The sequence below is a fragment of the Mustela nigripes genome, chromosome 16 (assembly GCF_022355385.1).
Source record: "Mustela nigripes isolate SB6536 chromosome 16, MUSNIG.SB6536, whole genome shotgun sequence".
Lineage (NCBI taxonomy): Eukaryota > Metazoa > Chordata > Mammalia > Carnivora > Mustelidae > Mustela > Mustela nigripes.
In genome coordinates, this window is record NC_081572.1 from 25800984 (window position 1) to 25817162 (window position 16179).

The 16179-nt window shown below is 36.1% G+C and overlaps 1 protein-coding gene across 3 annotated transcripts in view; it reads right to left on the reverse strand.

Moving 5' to 3' along the window:
* SPAG9 (sperm associated antigen 9) overlaps positions 1–16179 on the reverse strand; it is a 139247-nt gene that overhangs the window by 91241 nt on the left and 31827 nt on the right. For 2 of the 3 annotated variants that reach the window (XM_059378821.1, XM_059378820.1), the window contains exon 2: positions 13200–13320. In XM_059378821.1, coding sequence (XP_059234804.1) covers positions 13200–13320 — 121 coding nt within the window. Of the gene's footprint in view, positions 1–5357; positions 5439–13199; positions 13321–16179 lie in introns of those variants that run through there. The other variant, XM_059378824.1, reaches the window with a different exon arrangement.

The following is a 16179-nucleotide window of genomic DNA, read 5'->3' on the forward strand; positions in this document are numbered from 1 at the left end:
GAATAGGGAGCCCAACACGGGCCTTGATCTTAGGATGCTGGGATCATGACCTGAGCCAAAGGCAGCTGCTTAACCAACTCAGCCACCTGGGCACCACTTTCCACTATATTTTCAATGCAAAATAAATGACAAGTAAATCCGCCTTAACTTTTTATATAAATACATTTTTTTACCTGTTACACTATTTAACACTACCAGTTTTATTTCTTCAGCAAAAGATCCAATCTAAAAGTAGAACACATTCATCTCAAAATATAAACTGACAACACTAATGGTCTGCAATTTATTGCAGCCTATATTTTTTGTTAGTCTGGTGCATCATTACTGTATTCTAATTTTATTTCTCATCTATAACTATGCTTTTCAAGACCCCAATAAAACCTCCAACCACTTAAGAATAAATGACAGTCTTTAAAATTTCACAAATACATCAACAACCCTAACAATACTGGAAAATGTTCTGAGGTGGTTATCATTCACAAAAACACAAAACTAAAATCCAATGGTCTTCTACCTATTTAAGACCAAAATCTCTACAGTTACACCATTTCCCATCCTGTATGCCTCTAATGTAAATATACCCCTTTTTTGTATTTATTTAAATAATTTTTACACTCAACATGGGGCTCAAACTCACAATCCTAAGATCCAAGAGTCACATGCACTTCCCACTGGGCCAGCCAAGGTGCCCCAAATATTCCCTTTTAGTGCCAATTACTTTAAGTCTGATTTTAAAGGCTGGAAATTCAGAAAGAAATACCAATATAGAAAAAAACCCTGAAAATCTGAAAACCAATAAACAACTAGTAATATAACTTTGATAAAGCATTTCCCAGAACACAATGTTATTTTATAAAAGACATAATAGTTTTTTTTTTCCACATCGCTTTCATTATTTTATTCCACTAAAGAAGATAATTCTTAAAATTACCTTATGGTATGATAAAATTCACTAACCTGAGAATGTATCTCATGAATGTAAAAAATAAAATTTGGAAGAAGAAATATTTTCTACCTTACTAAGGGCTACATGTGTATACTATTTGATGAAGTCCAGGGGTATTCCTAGAATAGTACAGTTCATTTACTCATAAAATCTGGGTGGTAAAAAAACTCTCCAAAATTTATAAGGTAAATTTTTTCCTCATGTCCATCGCTAATTTTCCAAGATAAAATTTGTAGCACATAAACACTGGCATCTTGTTAGCAAAACCTAACCACTGAATCAGAAATTGACTTCCTGGGACGCCCAGGTGGCTCAGTGGGTTAAGCGTTTGCCTTTGGCTCAGGTCATGATCCCAGGGTCCCGGAATCGAGTCCCACATCAGGCTCTTTGCTCAGCAGAGAGCCTGTTTCTCCCTCTGCTCTCTCTCTCTCTGACAAATAAATAAAAGAAATTGACTTCCTTTTAAAAAGGAAATTCTAACACCTTTATATTAATAACCTTCTTAAAATATTTTCTATTTTTTCGTTCACATGATCTTAGGGACTATTTTCAATAATCAATATTGGGTGTTACATCATAATTTATCAGTCATAGATACCAAAACATTCTATTCACCTCAAATTTTATTTTGTTTTTTTAATTATTTAAGTTCTTTCTATACACAACATGAGGCTCGAACTCAGGACCCTGAGATCAAGAGCTGCATGCTCTTCCAACTGAGGCAGCCAGCTGCCCCTATCCACCTCAAATTTTTAAAGTAAACACAGGGGCACCTGGGTGGCTCAGTGGGTTGGGCCTCTGCCTTCAGCTCGGGTCATGATCTCAGGGTCCTGGGATTGAGCCCCACATCAGGCTCTCTGCTCAGTGGGGAGCCTGCTTCCCCTCTCTCTCTGCTTACTTGTGATCTCTCTCTGTCAAATAAATAAACAAAATCTTTTTAAAAATAAAATAAAATAAAATAAACAAAGACAAATGATCTCATGGTTAAAATGTCTACATAAATTAGATTTAAACCTGTAGAAATGATCATCAGTTCCTCTACCCTATTATCCATTTCCATCTTCCTCTCCCCACTAGTGTAAGAATAAATTATAGCGGGGCACCTGGGAGGCTCAGTGGGTTAAAACCTCTGCCTTTGTCTCAGGTCATGATCCCAGGGTCCTGGGATCGAGCCCCACATCGGGCTTTCTGCTCAGCAGGGAGCCTGCTTCCTTCTCTCCTTCTCTGCCTACTTGTGATCTCTGTCAAATAAATAAAATAAGATCTTAAAAAAAAAAAAAGAATAAATTATAGCCTATTGACCTTGGTCTATTTACTTGAAGCCCTTAAATTATTTATTTCTGTATCCTATTAAAATTAAATAGAAAACTTGTTATTTTGTATTGTTATATCCAAATATAACACTGATAAATCAAAACAAGAATATATAACCTATTACTAGTAGATAACCACAGCATTATAAAGATGGTTCAAACATTTAAGTAATTCACTCCCCACTTATAAACTGGGAATTAAACAAGCCAGGATGCCAATGAGAAATCCAAGGGATATCTTCCCAAAGGGGTTTTTCATTATACTTAACTCTGCATAGGCTTTCGGATAACTGACTTAAAGTTCGTTTTGTTTTTGTGGTTTTTTTTTTTTCCTGGTTCTCAAACTAGCAACATATAGGCAATTAAAAAAGGCGGGGCAAAGAGGGATACATAAAATGTAGAATGTCCATATAATGGAATATTATTCAGCATTAAAAAGGAATGAAGCACTGCGGATCCACACTACAACATGGAAGAACCTTATGCTAAGTGAAAGAAGTCAGTTACAAAAGACCACATACTAGATGATTCCATTTATATGAAATGTCCAGAAGAGACAAATATGTAGAAACAGAAAACAGATCAGTGATTGCCAGGGGTTGGGGGAAGCCAGGAATGAGGAGTGACTGTTAACAGATATGGGTTCCTATTTGGAATGGTGAAAGTGATCTGGAATTAATTAAGACCATTGTGATAGTTGTACAACCTTGTGAATATACTAAAACCCACTGATTTGTATACTCTAAAAATGGTAGATTTTATAGTATATGAATTATATTTATTTTTTTAAGTTGGTTCTATGCTTCAACACATGACCCTAAGATTAAGAGTCACAGGCTCTACCAGCTGAGCCAGCTAGATATAATAGGAGTTATATTTTTTTGTTAAAGAGCGAGATGTCATTCATAACCTATCCCTAACACAAGCAACAGAAAATTACATTTTGGGGTGCCTGGGTGGCTCAGTCGTTGGGCATCTTGTCTTGGGCTCAGGGTGCTGGGATTGAGCCCCGCATGGAACTTCCTGCTCAGGGGGAAGCCTACTTCTCCCTCTCCCACTCCTTCTGCCTGTGTTCCCTCTCACTGTGTCTCTCTCTGTCAAATAAATAAGTAAGACCTTAAAAAATATATACATTTTAATAGTAACCTATCTTTTAAAGGAAAAGACATCAAATGATAAGAGAACAAAAGAAAATCTCAACACTTAGTAAATGTCTGTTGAATAAATGAATATGCAGTGAAGAGTTTTAAAGTGCTAACAGCCAGAGTAACCTTGAAGTTATTTAAAAATGAGCCTGGGTGGCTCCGTGGGTTAAACCTCTGCCTTCCGCTCAGGTCATGATCTCAGGGTCCTGGGATCGAGCCCCACATAGAGCTCTCTGTTCAGCGGGAAGCCTGCTTCTCCCTCTCCCACTCCCCTGCCTGTGTTCCCTTTCTCGCTGTCTTTCTCTGTCAGATAAATAAAACCTTCTTTAAAAAATTAGATTATATAAAAGCACAATTTATAAATGCTTTATTTTCACTAAAACTTGCCATTTTTTTCTTCCTCAGATAATTCACAAGTAGGAAGAACAGGTAGATGATTGCTAAGCTTTAGGTACATTCACTCCCTTTGCTCAACATTTGAGCAAAATCATGCGCCATCTACTAGAGCTCCTAAGCTGAAGAAAAGACTAGATAATAACCAAAGCAATTTCCTCTTTTTCTTAGACACACTGCTAGATGGCATCCCGCAGCCTCTAGAGTTAGTTTCTGATCGAGTTATGGCCGCTGAAGTAAAAGTAAAAGCTGTGTGCACCACTCCTAAGGTCTGGCCCAATAAAAGCCTTCCACACACAACTGTCCACCCCCTTTCTCCTCCCCTCTGCCTTAATGGACAAGAGTATGAAGAACGTGGAGCCAGAAGTCAGAAAGAGCCTGCATCTCTGAAGGAGCTACCCACCTACTGGAAACATCCATTTTAATTTTCACATCAAGAAATAACACATAACATTTGAGTCATTATATATATAATTTGTGGCATGGTTGCTACAGCAACTACAGTTACTTTAACTCAGACATTAGCTTATAAACATGTATTATATCCTCTTAAAAGGCATTCTGAATCATCGAAGGCATGTTACCCCGTGGTGATTTTAAACAGTCTATGAATTTGTTATTCTTGGTGATTTTCTGAATACTTTTCTGGCAATGATTCCCTCCAATATAAAGCTTCCAGCAAGTACCTTGATAGAAACTATCCATGATTGTATTTCATGTTTTCTTTACCTCTACTGTGATTCAAAATATCAGTACCTATCTTTTTAGGTATATAAGTTAAGCACCAAGATCATGTAACACAAATTCAAAACCTTTCACTTTTCTGAAAATACTTCAAATACTTAACACAACACAGTCAATGGAGTCCCACTTTCTCAAGGCCTAACTCACATGAAATAAAATAGTGTTTAATAGAGAAGTACTTTTAAATCCTGGGAAGAGCCATCTCTTCAAAGTCCTGGATGCCACTAAGTAATCAATAAAGGGAAAAGAAAAGGGAAGTGGAAAAAGCAGGAAAGAAAGGCCCAACTGGGCAAGGATGGCAGACATCCACGAAAGCCTCAAGCACCACGAAGTTAACCTATGCTTATTATTGTTGCATTATACGAAAGGGGTAGTAAAAGATTATTTCTTGTTTAACAGTTCCTATGTGAAACCAAATGTAAAAATTATCTCATGAAAAATCCTAAAACTTTATCATTTTATTCATCAAACTAGCCATAACCTGAGATTAACTGGAAATAAACAAGATTTTGCTCATCCTTCCCTATCCCAAAACAACAAATAAACAAATCTGCCATTCTTTAAAAAAAAACTGCTAATATTCTGAAGAAAAAAAAAAAAAATCAAACAAACCAGGGCATCTAAAAAGAAAAGGGGGTAGCAGGCAAGAAAAAAGAAGAATCAAAAGACTAATCCAACGTTTTCCCCTTTTAATAGCTAACAGAGATCATTCTGCCTCATTTTAAATGCTCTTTCTGTCCATCTTTCCAAAGAGCAAGAAGACATGATTAAGGCAGGAAGAGCCACCTGCTCGGCCTGCTCAAAATCAGAGCTTACCTCCTTAGATTGATGGCCTGTGCCAAGTTTGGAACACCTTCCATCTCTGTTGTCTTCTGCCCCATCAGACTGCTGATAGGCCTATGGGGGGAAGAAAGAGAAACACACCTGCTAGAATGCCGTGTCCAACTCATTATTTGCCTTCTCAAAAGGAATCATCAGTTCTTACTACTCATGGAAGGCAGATAATCCAATGGTTATCTGGCCTCAGAGGAGTGGCACTGGTGTTTCAGAAGCCTCTTTCAGAAGTCTCAACAGGTAAGCAGGAATCAAACACTGACTTAAGAGCAAACAAATCTCAGACAACCACATCAAAACAATAATAAGAGCCTCTCCACTGCCAACTAAGTTCTGCGCCATGTCTCTAAAGTTCCAAAGATTCTCGATAGACGTTATTAATCAAAGACACAATGCACAATGCTAAAGCATTCTCACAAATTGATGATCATATCCTGAAAACAGACTAGAATAACTCCTAGGAATCTCTGTGGTAGAGATCTGACCTAGTCTCTGTCTTGAAGATGTTATCTAAGCCATCCACATCAAAAAGTTGACCACTCTCCTACCTAAAGTCTCCATGCAGGTAAAGTCCATGCTTTCCCCCAGCACACATCCCTATGTACACCTTCATGGTCAAGAAATACTTCCTCATGATCAACCAAAATCAAGAAGTAACATTTTCTCTAATATTATCTTCCAAAGTTACAGAAATACAACTTGGTATCTTCTTTACCTATCCCTTTGTATGTTTGAAGTAATCAAATCATTCATTTTTATTCTGTTCCCTAAGCTGAATCACCATATCCCTTCACCCTTACTAATAAAATTAATTTTCTATGAAATTTTAGCTTTATATTAATTATAAACAACAACCTTAAGGTTCTCAATAGACAACACTAGACTACAGAAAGGAAAGAGTCCAAATACAGATAATGAGACATACAATAGATCTAAAGACCACATAGGGTATTATTTAATGAAGCAAAGCAATAAAATGTGTTTGCATAAATTATCTTGTGCTTAAGTTTTGGTTTTCCCTCTAAAAATAAGTTCCAAAAAAAGAAACCCTTATATAAAGTTTATTAAATATACAAATGTTCTTAATATGGCAAAGAAGTCAAGTTGAATGGACTAAAAAAGTAACTTTTTTAAAGTAACTTTCTATATAATGAATTTCACTTTGTAGGGTTTTTTTTTGTTTGTTTGTTTTTAAGTAAGCTCTATGTTCAAGATGTGGCTTGGACTCACTTTGACCTTGAGATCAAAGGTTGCATATTCTACCAACTGAGCCAGCAAGGTGCCCCTCAATTTTGTAATTTTTTTAAAGTCAAGGAGAGGGGCGCCTGGGTGGCTCAGTGGGTTAAGCCGCTGGCTTCAGCTCGGGTCATGGTCTCAGGGTCCTGGGATCGAGTCCCGCATCGGGCCCCCTGCTCAGCTTCCCTCTCTCTCTGCCTGCCTCTCCATCTACTTGTTATTTCTGTCAAATAAATAAATAAAATCTTTAAAAAAAAATAAAAATAAAAAAAATAAAGTCAAGGAGATATATGAAACTCCTAAGGTTGCCTTATTAAAAATATACTTCCGACTACAATATAAATAATCAGTTTTCTACTTTAATCACTCTAAATATAATGCAGAAGGAACCGCCTATTGACAAGAAAACATTAAAATGCAAAAAGTGGCCTACTGCAATATTATTTAACTTTTTAGAGTATTAATATGTATTGCAATCACAGAGCATGGTAAAGGGGCTGACAAAGCTTTCTATTGACCTGAAGGTATTTTTTTTAAGTGATCTGAAAAACAGTGACAAAAATATTTAGGGCCAACTATTAACTCTGTCTGGTATGACTCTACACCTGGTACCTTAAAAATGGCTTACTTTTCTTCTTTGTTGTGAAAATTCTCAATTGATCAACCACATCATTGACACACAGACCTTGGTTATAAATAATTCCCCAAATGGAAGTCTGCTCTAATCCCTTTATTCTTTTAAAATTAAAAAATACTATCTTCCTATGCTTTCCACCTAGCAATATGTTAATTCTTATGACCAAGAAATCAGAAGTGTTTTCCTTCCAATAATAATATATGTTTCGAGGTAAAGAATTCAAGGTATTTTATTAAACTAAGATCTTTATAGCAAATTTTAAAAGCAAATGAATGAAAGAGCAAAAGGTCAGAATAAATCTCTACTACAATGTCATCAACTGTCAAAATAATTTTCCCATTTAATTTAAAAAAGGTAGGAAGGCCAGATTCAGAGAAGAGCCCTTAAGTAGCTTAAAATCACTGACATCACCTCCACAATCAAGGGAAAAGTCACCTTATAAATTCAAAGAGCTTGAGGGAAACAGTTTTCCTAAGAATCAAATAATAAATGGTTCTACATTAGCTCCATGTGCTGATATGTTGCAAATAATGACCCAAATACATGTTATGAAAAACAAAATGAAATACACTACTAAACCATACTTCTCCAATTCTGTTCACATTAAAAATGACCAAACACTATTATAAACCAGAACCACTAAAATACTCATCTTTTTTGCCCTACTTCCTTAAATATATTCTCAGAAAATTATCAAAATACAGAGACATCTATAGGTTTAAAAAAATATTCACTTCAATATGATTCACTACACTGGAAAAAACGTTCAACTAACCAATGAAACTTTTTTCTTTTTTTAATTTATGTATATTTATTTTTACCTGATTCATTCCTTCATTCTACAAAGGATCTGAGATAAGCTTATTAGAACATAATAATTCACTGTATGTGTATAAAATATAGATCAAAAAGAAAACAATTTAAATATGCCAACCAGATAAAAATATATGTTTATAAAAAATTAAAAATAAAAAAAAATATATGCCAACCAGGTAAGGTCCAAACCAGTCCTTACGGCTGCATTTCCAAATTAGTTCTGAGTTTCAAGTAGCCAAGGTAAAAAAAACAAAGTGGCCATTAAGTAATTCTCACTAGAATAAAGGAGAAAACACACCCCGAAGAAAACAAGAATTGATAATAGATGGCATTAGCTTCTGGATGATGGGTATAGGAAGACATTTAAAATATTTAAAGATTATACAAGAGAAACAAATAGTGTTAAGGGGAAGATACAAAATTATATGTACACTCTAACTGCAGTGATATAAAAACACAGTATATACGGAAAAGAAGACCAGAAGGACATACACACCCTTCTCCCCCACAGTGCTGATTTGTTTGACTGCAATGATCACATTATATTTTTCTGTACTACAAACATATTCTCCTCTACCAAGCTAAATGCTAGGCATACAGCAGTATAATATTTTTAACTGTATTAAAATGTCTTTATTTACTTGACTCATTTAAGATAATACCTGGCTTATAAGATATATACAAAAGAATAATACAAAAAAAAATGCCAAACAACATACAAAAGAACGAATATAAAGTATTTTGTGACAAAGAAAGAACCCATTACTGCCACATCATGAATAGCAAGGTTGATTATAGACTCCTTCAACAGTTGTCGAGAACCAACAGGCCTTTCTCAACCCACAACTGTGTTTTTCCACCCCATGTATGTTTCAGATTCTTTCTTAAGGCTCACAGATGTTGTTATTGTTACTTCTTGTTAACAAGAAGTGTTATTATTACTCCCAGATATAATATAGCATTTTTAAAAATCCTTTATTCACGTTGGGAAAACCAAAAACATATCCTACATAGTTCAAGTTTTGAAAAGAGCAACTAGAAATCTCCAAAATCAAATATAACCACAAAACCATTAACAAAATTTTTATAAATGCAATTTCTCAATATTGTGAAATCATACCACAACCTGATGATTCCAAACTATCAAAAGCTGTAATCTATGTCCTTAACTCAGTTCCTATTTCTTGACGTTTTCATGCTTCTCAAATAGCAAGTAACTACAACCAAAATTTCCCCTTTTAACACAGGAAGTTGTCTTCAAAGCAGAACTTGGACTTTTACTGTGGCTACTTTTTAAAGAGGATATGTGCCCTAAAACAGATCATTAGAATTGACAGACAATCTTCAAAATTGAAGACTCTAACATACAAATATAAAAATGGAAATTGGACAAGATACTGTTTTCACATTGCACTAAAAAAAATGTCACTAAACAGAAGAAACTGCATCGATCCTCTCTATTATAAATATCATTATCAGTAATTTCTATGGCCTTCAAGAATTGTTTATTTAAAAATAGAAGTTAGGAAAACTAAAAAACATTCAAAACATTTTAAAAGTTTAAGACAATGAAAATAAAAATAGATGTCACATTACAGTAACAAAAAATCATGATACACTTTTTTTTTAAAAAATTGATGAATAAAGAAAAATAATTGATGAATAGTCTGATATTCTGTTGCTTATCATATAAAAAAGAATTCACATACTCTGACATACACCTATTTACATTTGTTTTCATCTTTTAAAAAAACATATTCCCAGTCCTGGTTTCCCGAAATGATAAGACATTGGTGATACTTAAAGATTACCTCTTACTTCTACCTTTTTTAAAAATAAGGAGCTTTGACTCATATTAAGGGATTTGAGGGAGGGAAAAGTAGGAAGGTTAAATGAAAAAAGAGTCAAACATTTTGCCCCCACCCACATTTTTTTCAGGTATTTAAATATGGTAAATGAAGACTTGGAAGAAAATTTTAATTTCATATTAAATTTCACATTTTAGATTTCATACTATACCTAGTTCAGGCTTAAAGAAAAACAGAAGGAAGAGAAAGAAAAACAATTAGATGGAAGAGAGAAAAAGACTCCAAGGTATCAAAGGAAAAGGATTTATTAACCCAAAGCATTAATAAAAGACTTATTATAGTCTCAGCTCACAGACCAAGAGATTTAGTATTATGAATTTTGTGCATCTGAATGGTCAATTTTGACTGACCATGGTTTTAAGTTTTTTAACTGTTACTTAGACATCAAGATTTATTTCAAAATTGGATGGCAAACTTCCAGGGGGGAGAAATTCTTGGTGGGATATTATATTAATAACAAAAATGAAGTTTTCAGATTAAATTTAGCTCAAAGATTAGATATCTACCTAATTTCCTCATCACTTGCTTAGAGAATTAGAAATCATTTTTAAATGATACCTTATTTTTAAAAATTAAGTTAAGATGGAAAACACTAGTAATCAGTACTTCTGAGAGAGAAATGAGGAGATAGATACCTCAGAGCATAACAATTCCAAAAAGCTGGATATGACTCACTAGTCTGGGTAACAAATCTTAATTAAAAGCCTACTTTATTTTGTTTACATTTACCGGACAAGAACAGGAAGCAGGTTTTTAAAATTTTAATAATAAAAGGATAAACTGTATATGGAAAAACATATACATTTGTGTGATATGAAAACACAAGTTAGAATTCCATTTAGAGACTTTTGCGAAAAAAGTAGCAGTATCTCCTTTGAAATTTTTATTTGTTTGTTTGTTTGTTTGTTTGTTTTAGAGAGAGACAACACAAGCAGGGATGGGGCAGAAAAAGCTAGAAAATCTCAAGCAGACTCCATGCTGAGTGTGGAGCCCAACTCGGCCTCGATCTCATGCCCCTGAAATCATGACTTGAGCCAAAATTAAAGAGTCGGACACTCAGGGACTCCTGGGTGACTCAGTCAATTAAGCATCTGCCTTCAGCTCAGGTCATGATCCTGGAGTCCCAGGATCAAGGTCCACATAGGGCTCCCTGCTCAGGAGGGACTCTGCTTCTCCCTCTGCTCCTCACCCAGCTCGTGTTCTCTCACTCTGCCTCTCTCTCAAATAAATCTTTAAAAAAATCTTAAAAAAAAAAAAAAAAAAAGAGTCAGACACTTAACCAACTGAACCACCCAAGGTGCCCTAGAAGTATCTCCTTTGAATGTCAGACAGATGGTTTCAGGTAATTCATCTTATAATATCTCCCTTATCATTAAAATAGTTTACTTAATGTATAAAAGGAGTCCATACAAGAAGTTCCCTTCTAAGTTAAAAGCAAATGTCCTTATCCAAAACTTGGTACTCTTTGGGAATCAAGAGGAAACTATAATAAAATAAAACAATGAGGTTTGTTCTGTCCACTCTGCCTTTAGTGTCTGGTTCTAAAATACAATATAATCTCTGATATGAAAACACAATCAAGTTAGAATTAAACAGTATCTCCAATAGCTCGTTTTCTTCTTCTTTGAGTAGAGAATGCTCAGCTCTTGAAATGTACCAAAAGCTAGCAACTGCCACAAGACTGTTTCTCTAGAAACAGTGGTACTCAGAGCAGTGTGACTCTACTAATATATTTGTTAGTGTTTGGACTGTGGGGTCCATCGTCCAGCTCTCTAAGACTCTAAATTTCTATGGCAGAGTCACAGAAGTCATTCGGTATATTCAGTGTGAACAAAGGAAGTACTCTAGGTACTCCTACAAGGTATCTAGGTATCTACAAGTCTAAAAGTACAAAGACATGATACACGGCTCATTTTGTCTCACTTCTGTTACCAAAAGTAGCTTCTGGTACCAAACATCCACTAGTTCCCTTCCATGACATTTGCTTAAAGGCATGTGAGATTTCCTTGAATTCTATAATGCTCGAATTCCAGGTTCCCAGTGATTTGATTCGAGGTTTAGCTCTATTAGGCCATTCCAGAGTACTAGAGGAAGCAGTTACCACACTCCAAGCCAGGTAATGAATAAAGGTTATCCACCATGAATTCCTATCTTTAACAGCAGGTGTCACTATGCAGCCTTAACGGTTCATGTAGGAAGCCAGCTGGTCATCTACTGCTCCAGAAATTCTGGAAGTTTACAGCGCTGAAAGGGAAAACTTGAAGGGTTCTCTACCTGCCCAAAGCAAACATGAAAACAGTCCATGAAGTTTCTCCCCATTTGTTTTTCTAATTTTGACTTAATTAGGTCTAATTCATAAGCCAAAAAGAAAAATAATCCTTGGAGTCTGAAACAATAGTTATTTTTAAGTCAAGAATACAATGAAATTATATTAAAAACAAAATAATTCTGAAAAATGATATTCTGTTCCCTTACACTCCCTCAGTTTTTCACTAGAAAAGAATGAAAAAGAGAATTCGGTATTTATTTTTTTAAAGTAAACTCTGCCCAACATAGGGCTTAAACTCACAAACCTGATATCAAGAATCACGTGCTCTACCAACTGAGTCACCCAGGTGTTCCTCGAATTCAGTAATTTTTTTTAAAACATACTTCAGAGCTAGAGTTTTTGTCACATTTGTAAATTTCAAAGCAATATGGAAAGCAATGGAACTTAGTGTAATGGATCAAAATGAGAAGAAATGATGCACATGCACACGCCCCAGAATCCTGCATAATGGATGTGGCATAATGTTAACTGTAAAGGCTGAGAGCTAAATTGAAGAAGAGAGTCTTTTTTTTTTTAAGTCTTTTTTTTTTTTTTTTTTTTACTTATTTATTTGTTGGGGGGTAGCAGCAAACAAGCAGAGGGAGGGAGAAGCAGGCTCCCTCTAGGACAGGAGTTAGATGCAGGGCTCCAATCCAGGACCCTGGGACCATGACCCGAGCCAAAGGCACACACCAAACCAACTGAGCTACCCAGGTGTCCCTGAAGAAGAGAGTCTTAATAAACATATCTTTTATTTAGTTATTTCTGCAGACATCAGAACCACATGAAGATGTGAGCAAAAAAGAACTGAACCTAGCTTCCAGGTCTCACTCTTCAGTCTGGGATGATGACAATTCCAAGCACATATTTGGAAGCCCAGTCAAATACCAAGATGAGTCATTGTGCTATTAGAGCCCACTCTTTAATGTGTACTTATGACGAGAAGTGTTTTTACTTACTCTGGTCAGCATAGTTTTTTGCTTTGAGTTCAAGTTGTCTTGTTTGAGATTCTAAAGATTCCACTCGGGTCTGTAAATCCTTTTTTTCCTGTTCTTGAGAGTCTTCAAATTCAATGAATTTCTAACAGAAAAGAAAAGTATTATGTTCATTAGAAAAATAAAAAATTTTTAGCATTATCAACTCCTATGTTTCCTGGTATTGAGAATGACAATTAGGCATTAATTACTCAGAAAGATTTAAGAATCAGGAACTTACGCTGATTTTCTTTTTTCTTTATAAAAACTTCCAAATACAGAAGGAAAAACATGACCAAATAGTTTATGAAGTGATTCCACTTCATGTAACCAGCATTCCAAAAAAAATACATGCATCCTACTCCAAATATATGAATCCTTTAACTAGCATATTTGCATATTCATGAGTTAAAGACACAGTTTTCAGTGTCTTCACAGTGTCAGACACAGTACAACATATGAAGAACTAAAGGATGACATGACAATCAATATTAGTTCAACAATTATTTGGTTAATAAACAATCTCTTATATTACCTGAACTATGGAATTTAAATTTCTAAGAAAAAGAGCAGTTACTAGAAAGAACTCCACCAAATTTATTAAAACTGTTCTTGTCAAGATGATTTTTTTTTTTAAAGATTTTTATTTATTTGACAGACAGAGATCACAAGTAGCCAGAGGGAGGAAGGGAAGCAGGCTCCCACTGAGCAGAGAGCCGGATACAGGCCTCGATCCCAGGGCCCTGGGATCAGGGTCAAAGGCAAAGGCTTTAACCCACTGAGCCACTCAGGCGCCCCTGTCAAAATGATTATTATTAGGGGCACCTGGGTGGCTCAGTGGGTTAAAGCCTCTGCCTTCTGCTCAGGTCATGGTCCCAGGGTCCTGGGGTCGAGCCCCACATCGGGCTCTCTGCTCAGCGGCGAGCCTGCTTCCCTTCCTCTCTCTCTCTCTGCCTGCCTCTCTGCCTACTTGTGATCTTTGTCAAATAAATAATAAATAAAATCTTGTTTAAAAAAGATGATTATGGGGCGCCTGGGTGGCTCAGTGGGTTAAGCTGCTGCCTTCGGCTCAGGTCATGATCTCAGGGTCTTGGGATCGAGTCCCACATCGGGCTCTCTGCTCAGCGGGGAGCCTGCTTCCTCCTCTCTCTCTGCCTGCCTCTCTGCCTACTTGTGATCTCTGTCTGTCAAATAAATAAATAAAATCTTTTAAAAAATAAATAAATAAATAAATAAATAATAAAAAAGATGATTATTATTAAATCTGACCATTAAGTCTCAGTCCTCTTCTTAACTGTTGTATCAGCATCATCTGACATCTGATCACTCACTCCTTAAAATGATTTTTTTTTAATCTGGCTTCCAGGACTTTGTTTTCCTTCTGCATTATTGGCTGCTTCTTGGTCTTCTTCGTTGCTTCTTCCTCTTCTCCCCAATTTCTTAACATTCACAAGCTCAGTCCTTGGACAACTTTTTTTCTTCATTATTTACTCTTATTCCCTGGTCATCTCATGCAGTTTCACGGCTTTAAATACTAACTATATGCTGACAACCTCCAAATTTCTAGTCCAGTCTCTAGCCTAGACCTGAATTCCAGATCTGTATGTCCAATGCCTACTAAGCAACTTTGTTGATATGAATATTGAATAAGCATCTTAAACTCCACATGTCAAACTTGTTCCTCCTGTTCTCTTTTTTTTTTTTTTTTTTTTAAGATTTTATTTATTTGTCAGAGAGAGTGAGCGAGAGCGAGCACAGGCAGACAGAGTGGAAGGCAGAATCAGACGGAGAAGCAGGCTCCCTGCGGAGCAAGGAGCCCGATATGGGACTCGATCCCAGGACGCTGGGATCATGACCTGAGCCGAAGGCAGCTGCTTAACCAACTGAGCCACCCAGGCGTCCCTGTTCCTCCTGTTCTTACATGGATCATTTATTTACTATGGTCAGTTGTACACAGTCTAAGAATTTAGCAGGCTTAAGCTGCAGATGGACATCTTTTTTCCAACATATGGAATGAACACGCCTGATAAATAAAGCCAATATAAAGGAAAACAAAGAGAAAGGAAGAAGAAAATCCTAATTAAGATTTTTTTTTCTTTTTGACAGAGATCACAAGTAGGCAGAGAGGCAGGCAGAGAGAGAGAGGGAAGCAGGCTCCCCACCGAGCAGGGAGCCCAATGCGGGCCTTGATCCCAGGACCCTGAGATCATAACCAGAGCCAAAGGCAGAGGCTCAACCCACTAAGCCACCCAGGCGCCCTGAAAATCCTAATTAAAAGTACTATTTGAGTCCTAGACTCAGTTGTTTTTACAACCAGCATTTTGGGGTTGTTTTTATTTTCTTCAGTTACATAAACCCATATATTCCTATTTTATATAAGCTTGAGATGGTTTCTATCACAAGTGACTGAAAGCATCCTAATACAATCATCTACTTTTCTTAAGAGCCATTTGGTTTCCTTTTATTATTAGATAATGTCCTCCTTATCTCTGTAAGACTAAAACCTACAACCTCTGAAACATTGGTTCTTAATCATTCAGGGGTCCACAGAACCATCTGATAATTTGATATATTGTGTTTCTCCAGAAAAAATGCCCTCACCCAACCCAAATTCTGAGTGTTTTCCTCAGGGACTCAGAGATCCCTTAAGTTCTTCCACAAACTCCACGTTTAGCACCCATGCCCTATACTTTTTTATGAAAACACTCCATATTTGTGAGGCTTCTGGGAAGCAACAAACAGCCACTGTTTACTCTTTCAGAATAAATAATCTAAAGATAACTGTAAGTAGAAGGAGTAAAGGTTATAGTAAATACAAGAAAAGAGGCAAAATGGGGTGACTGGATGGGTCAGTCAGTAGAGCATATGACTCTTGATCTCAGGGTCAGGAGTTCACACCCCAATTTGGGGAAAGAGCCTAGTAAAATTAAAAAAAAAAAAAAAAAGCCCCAAAAATGGGGCGGGT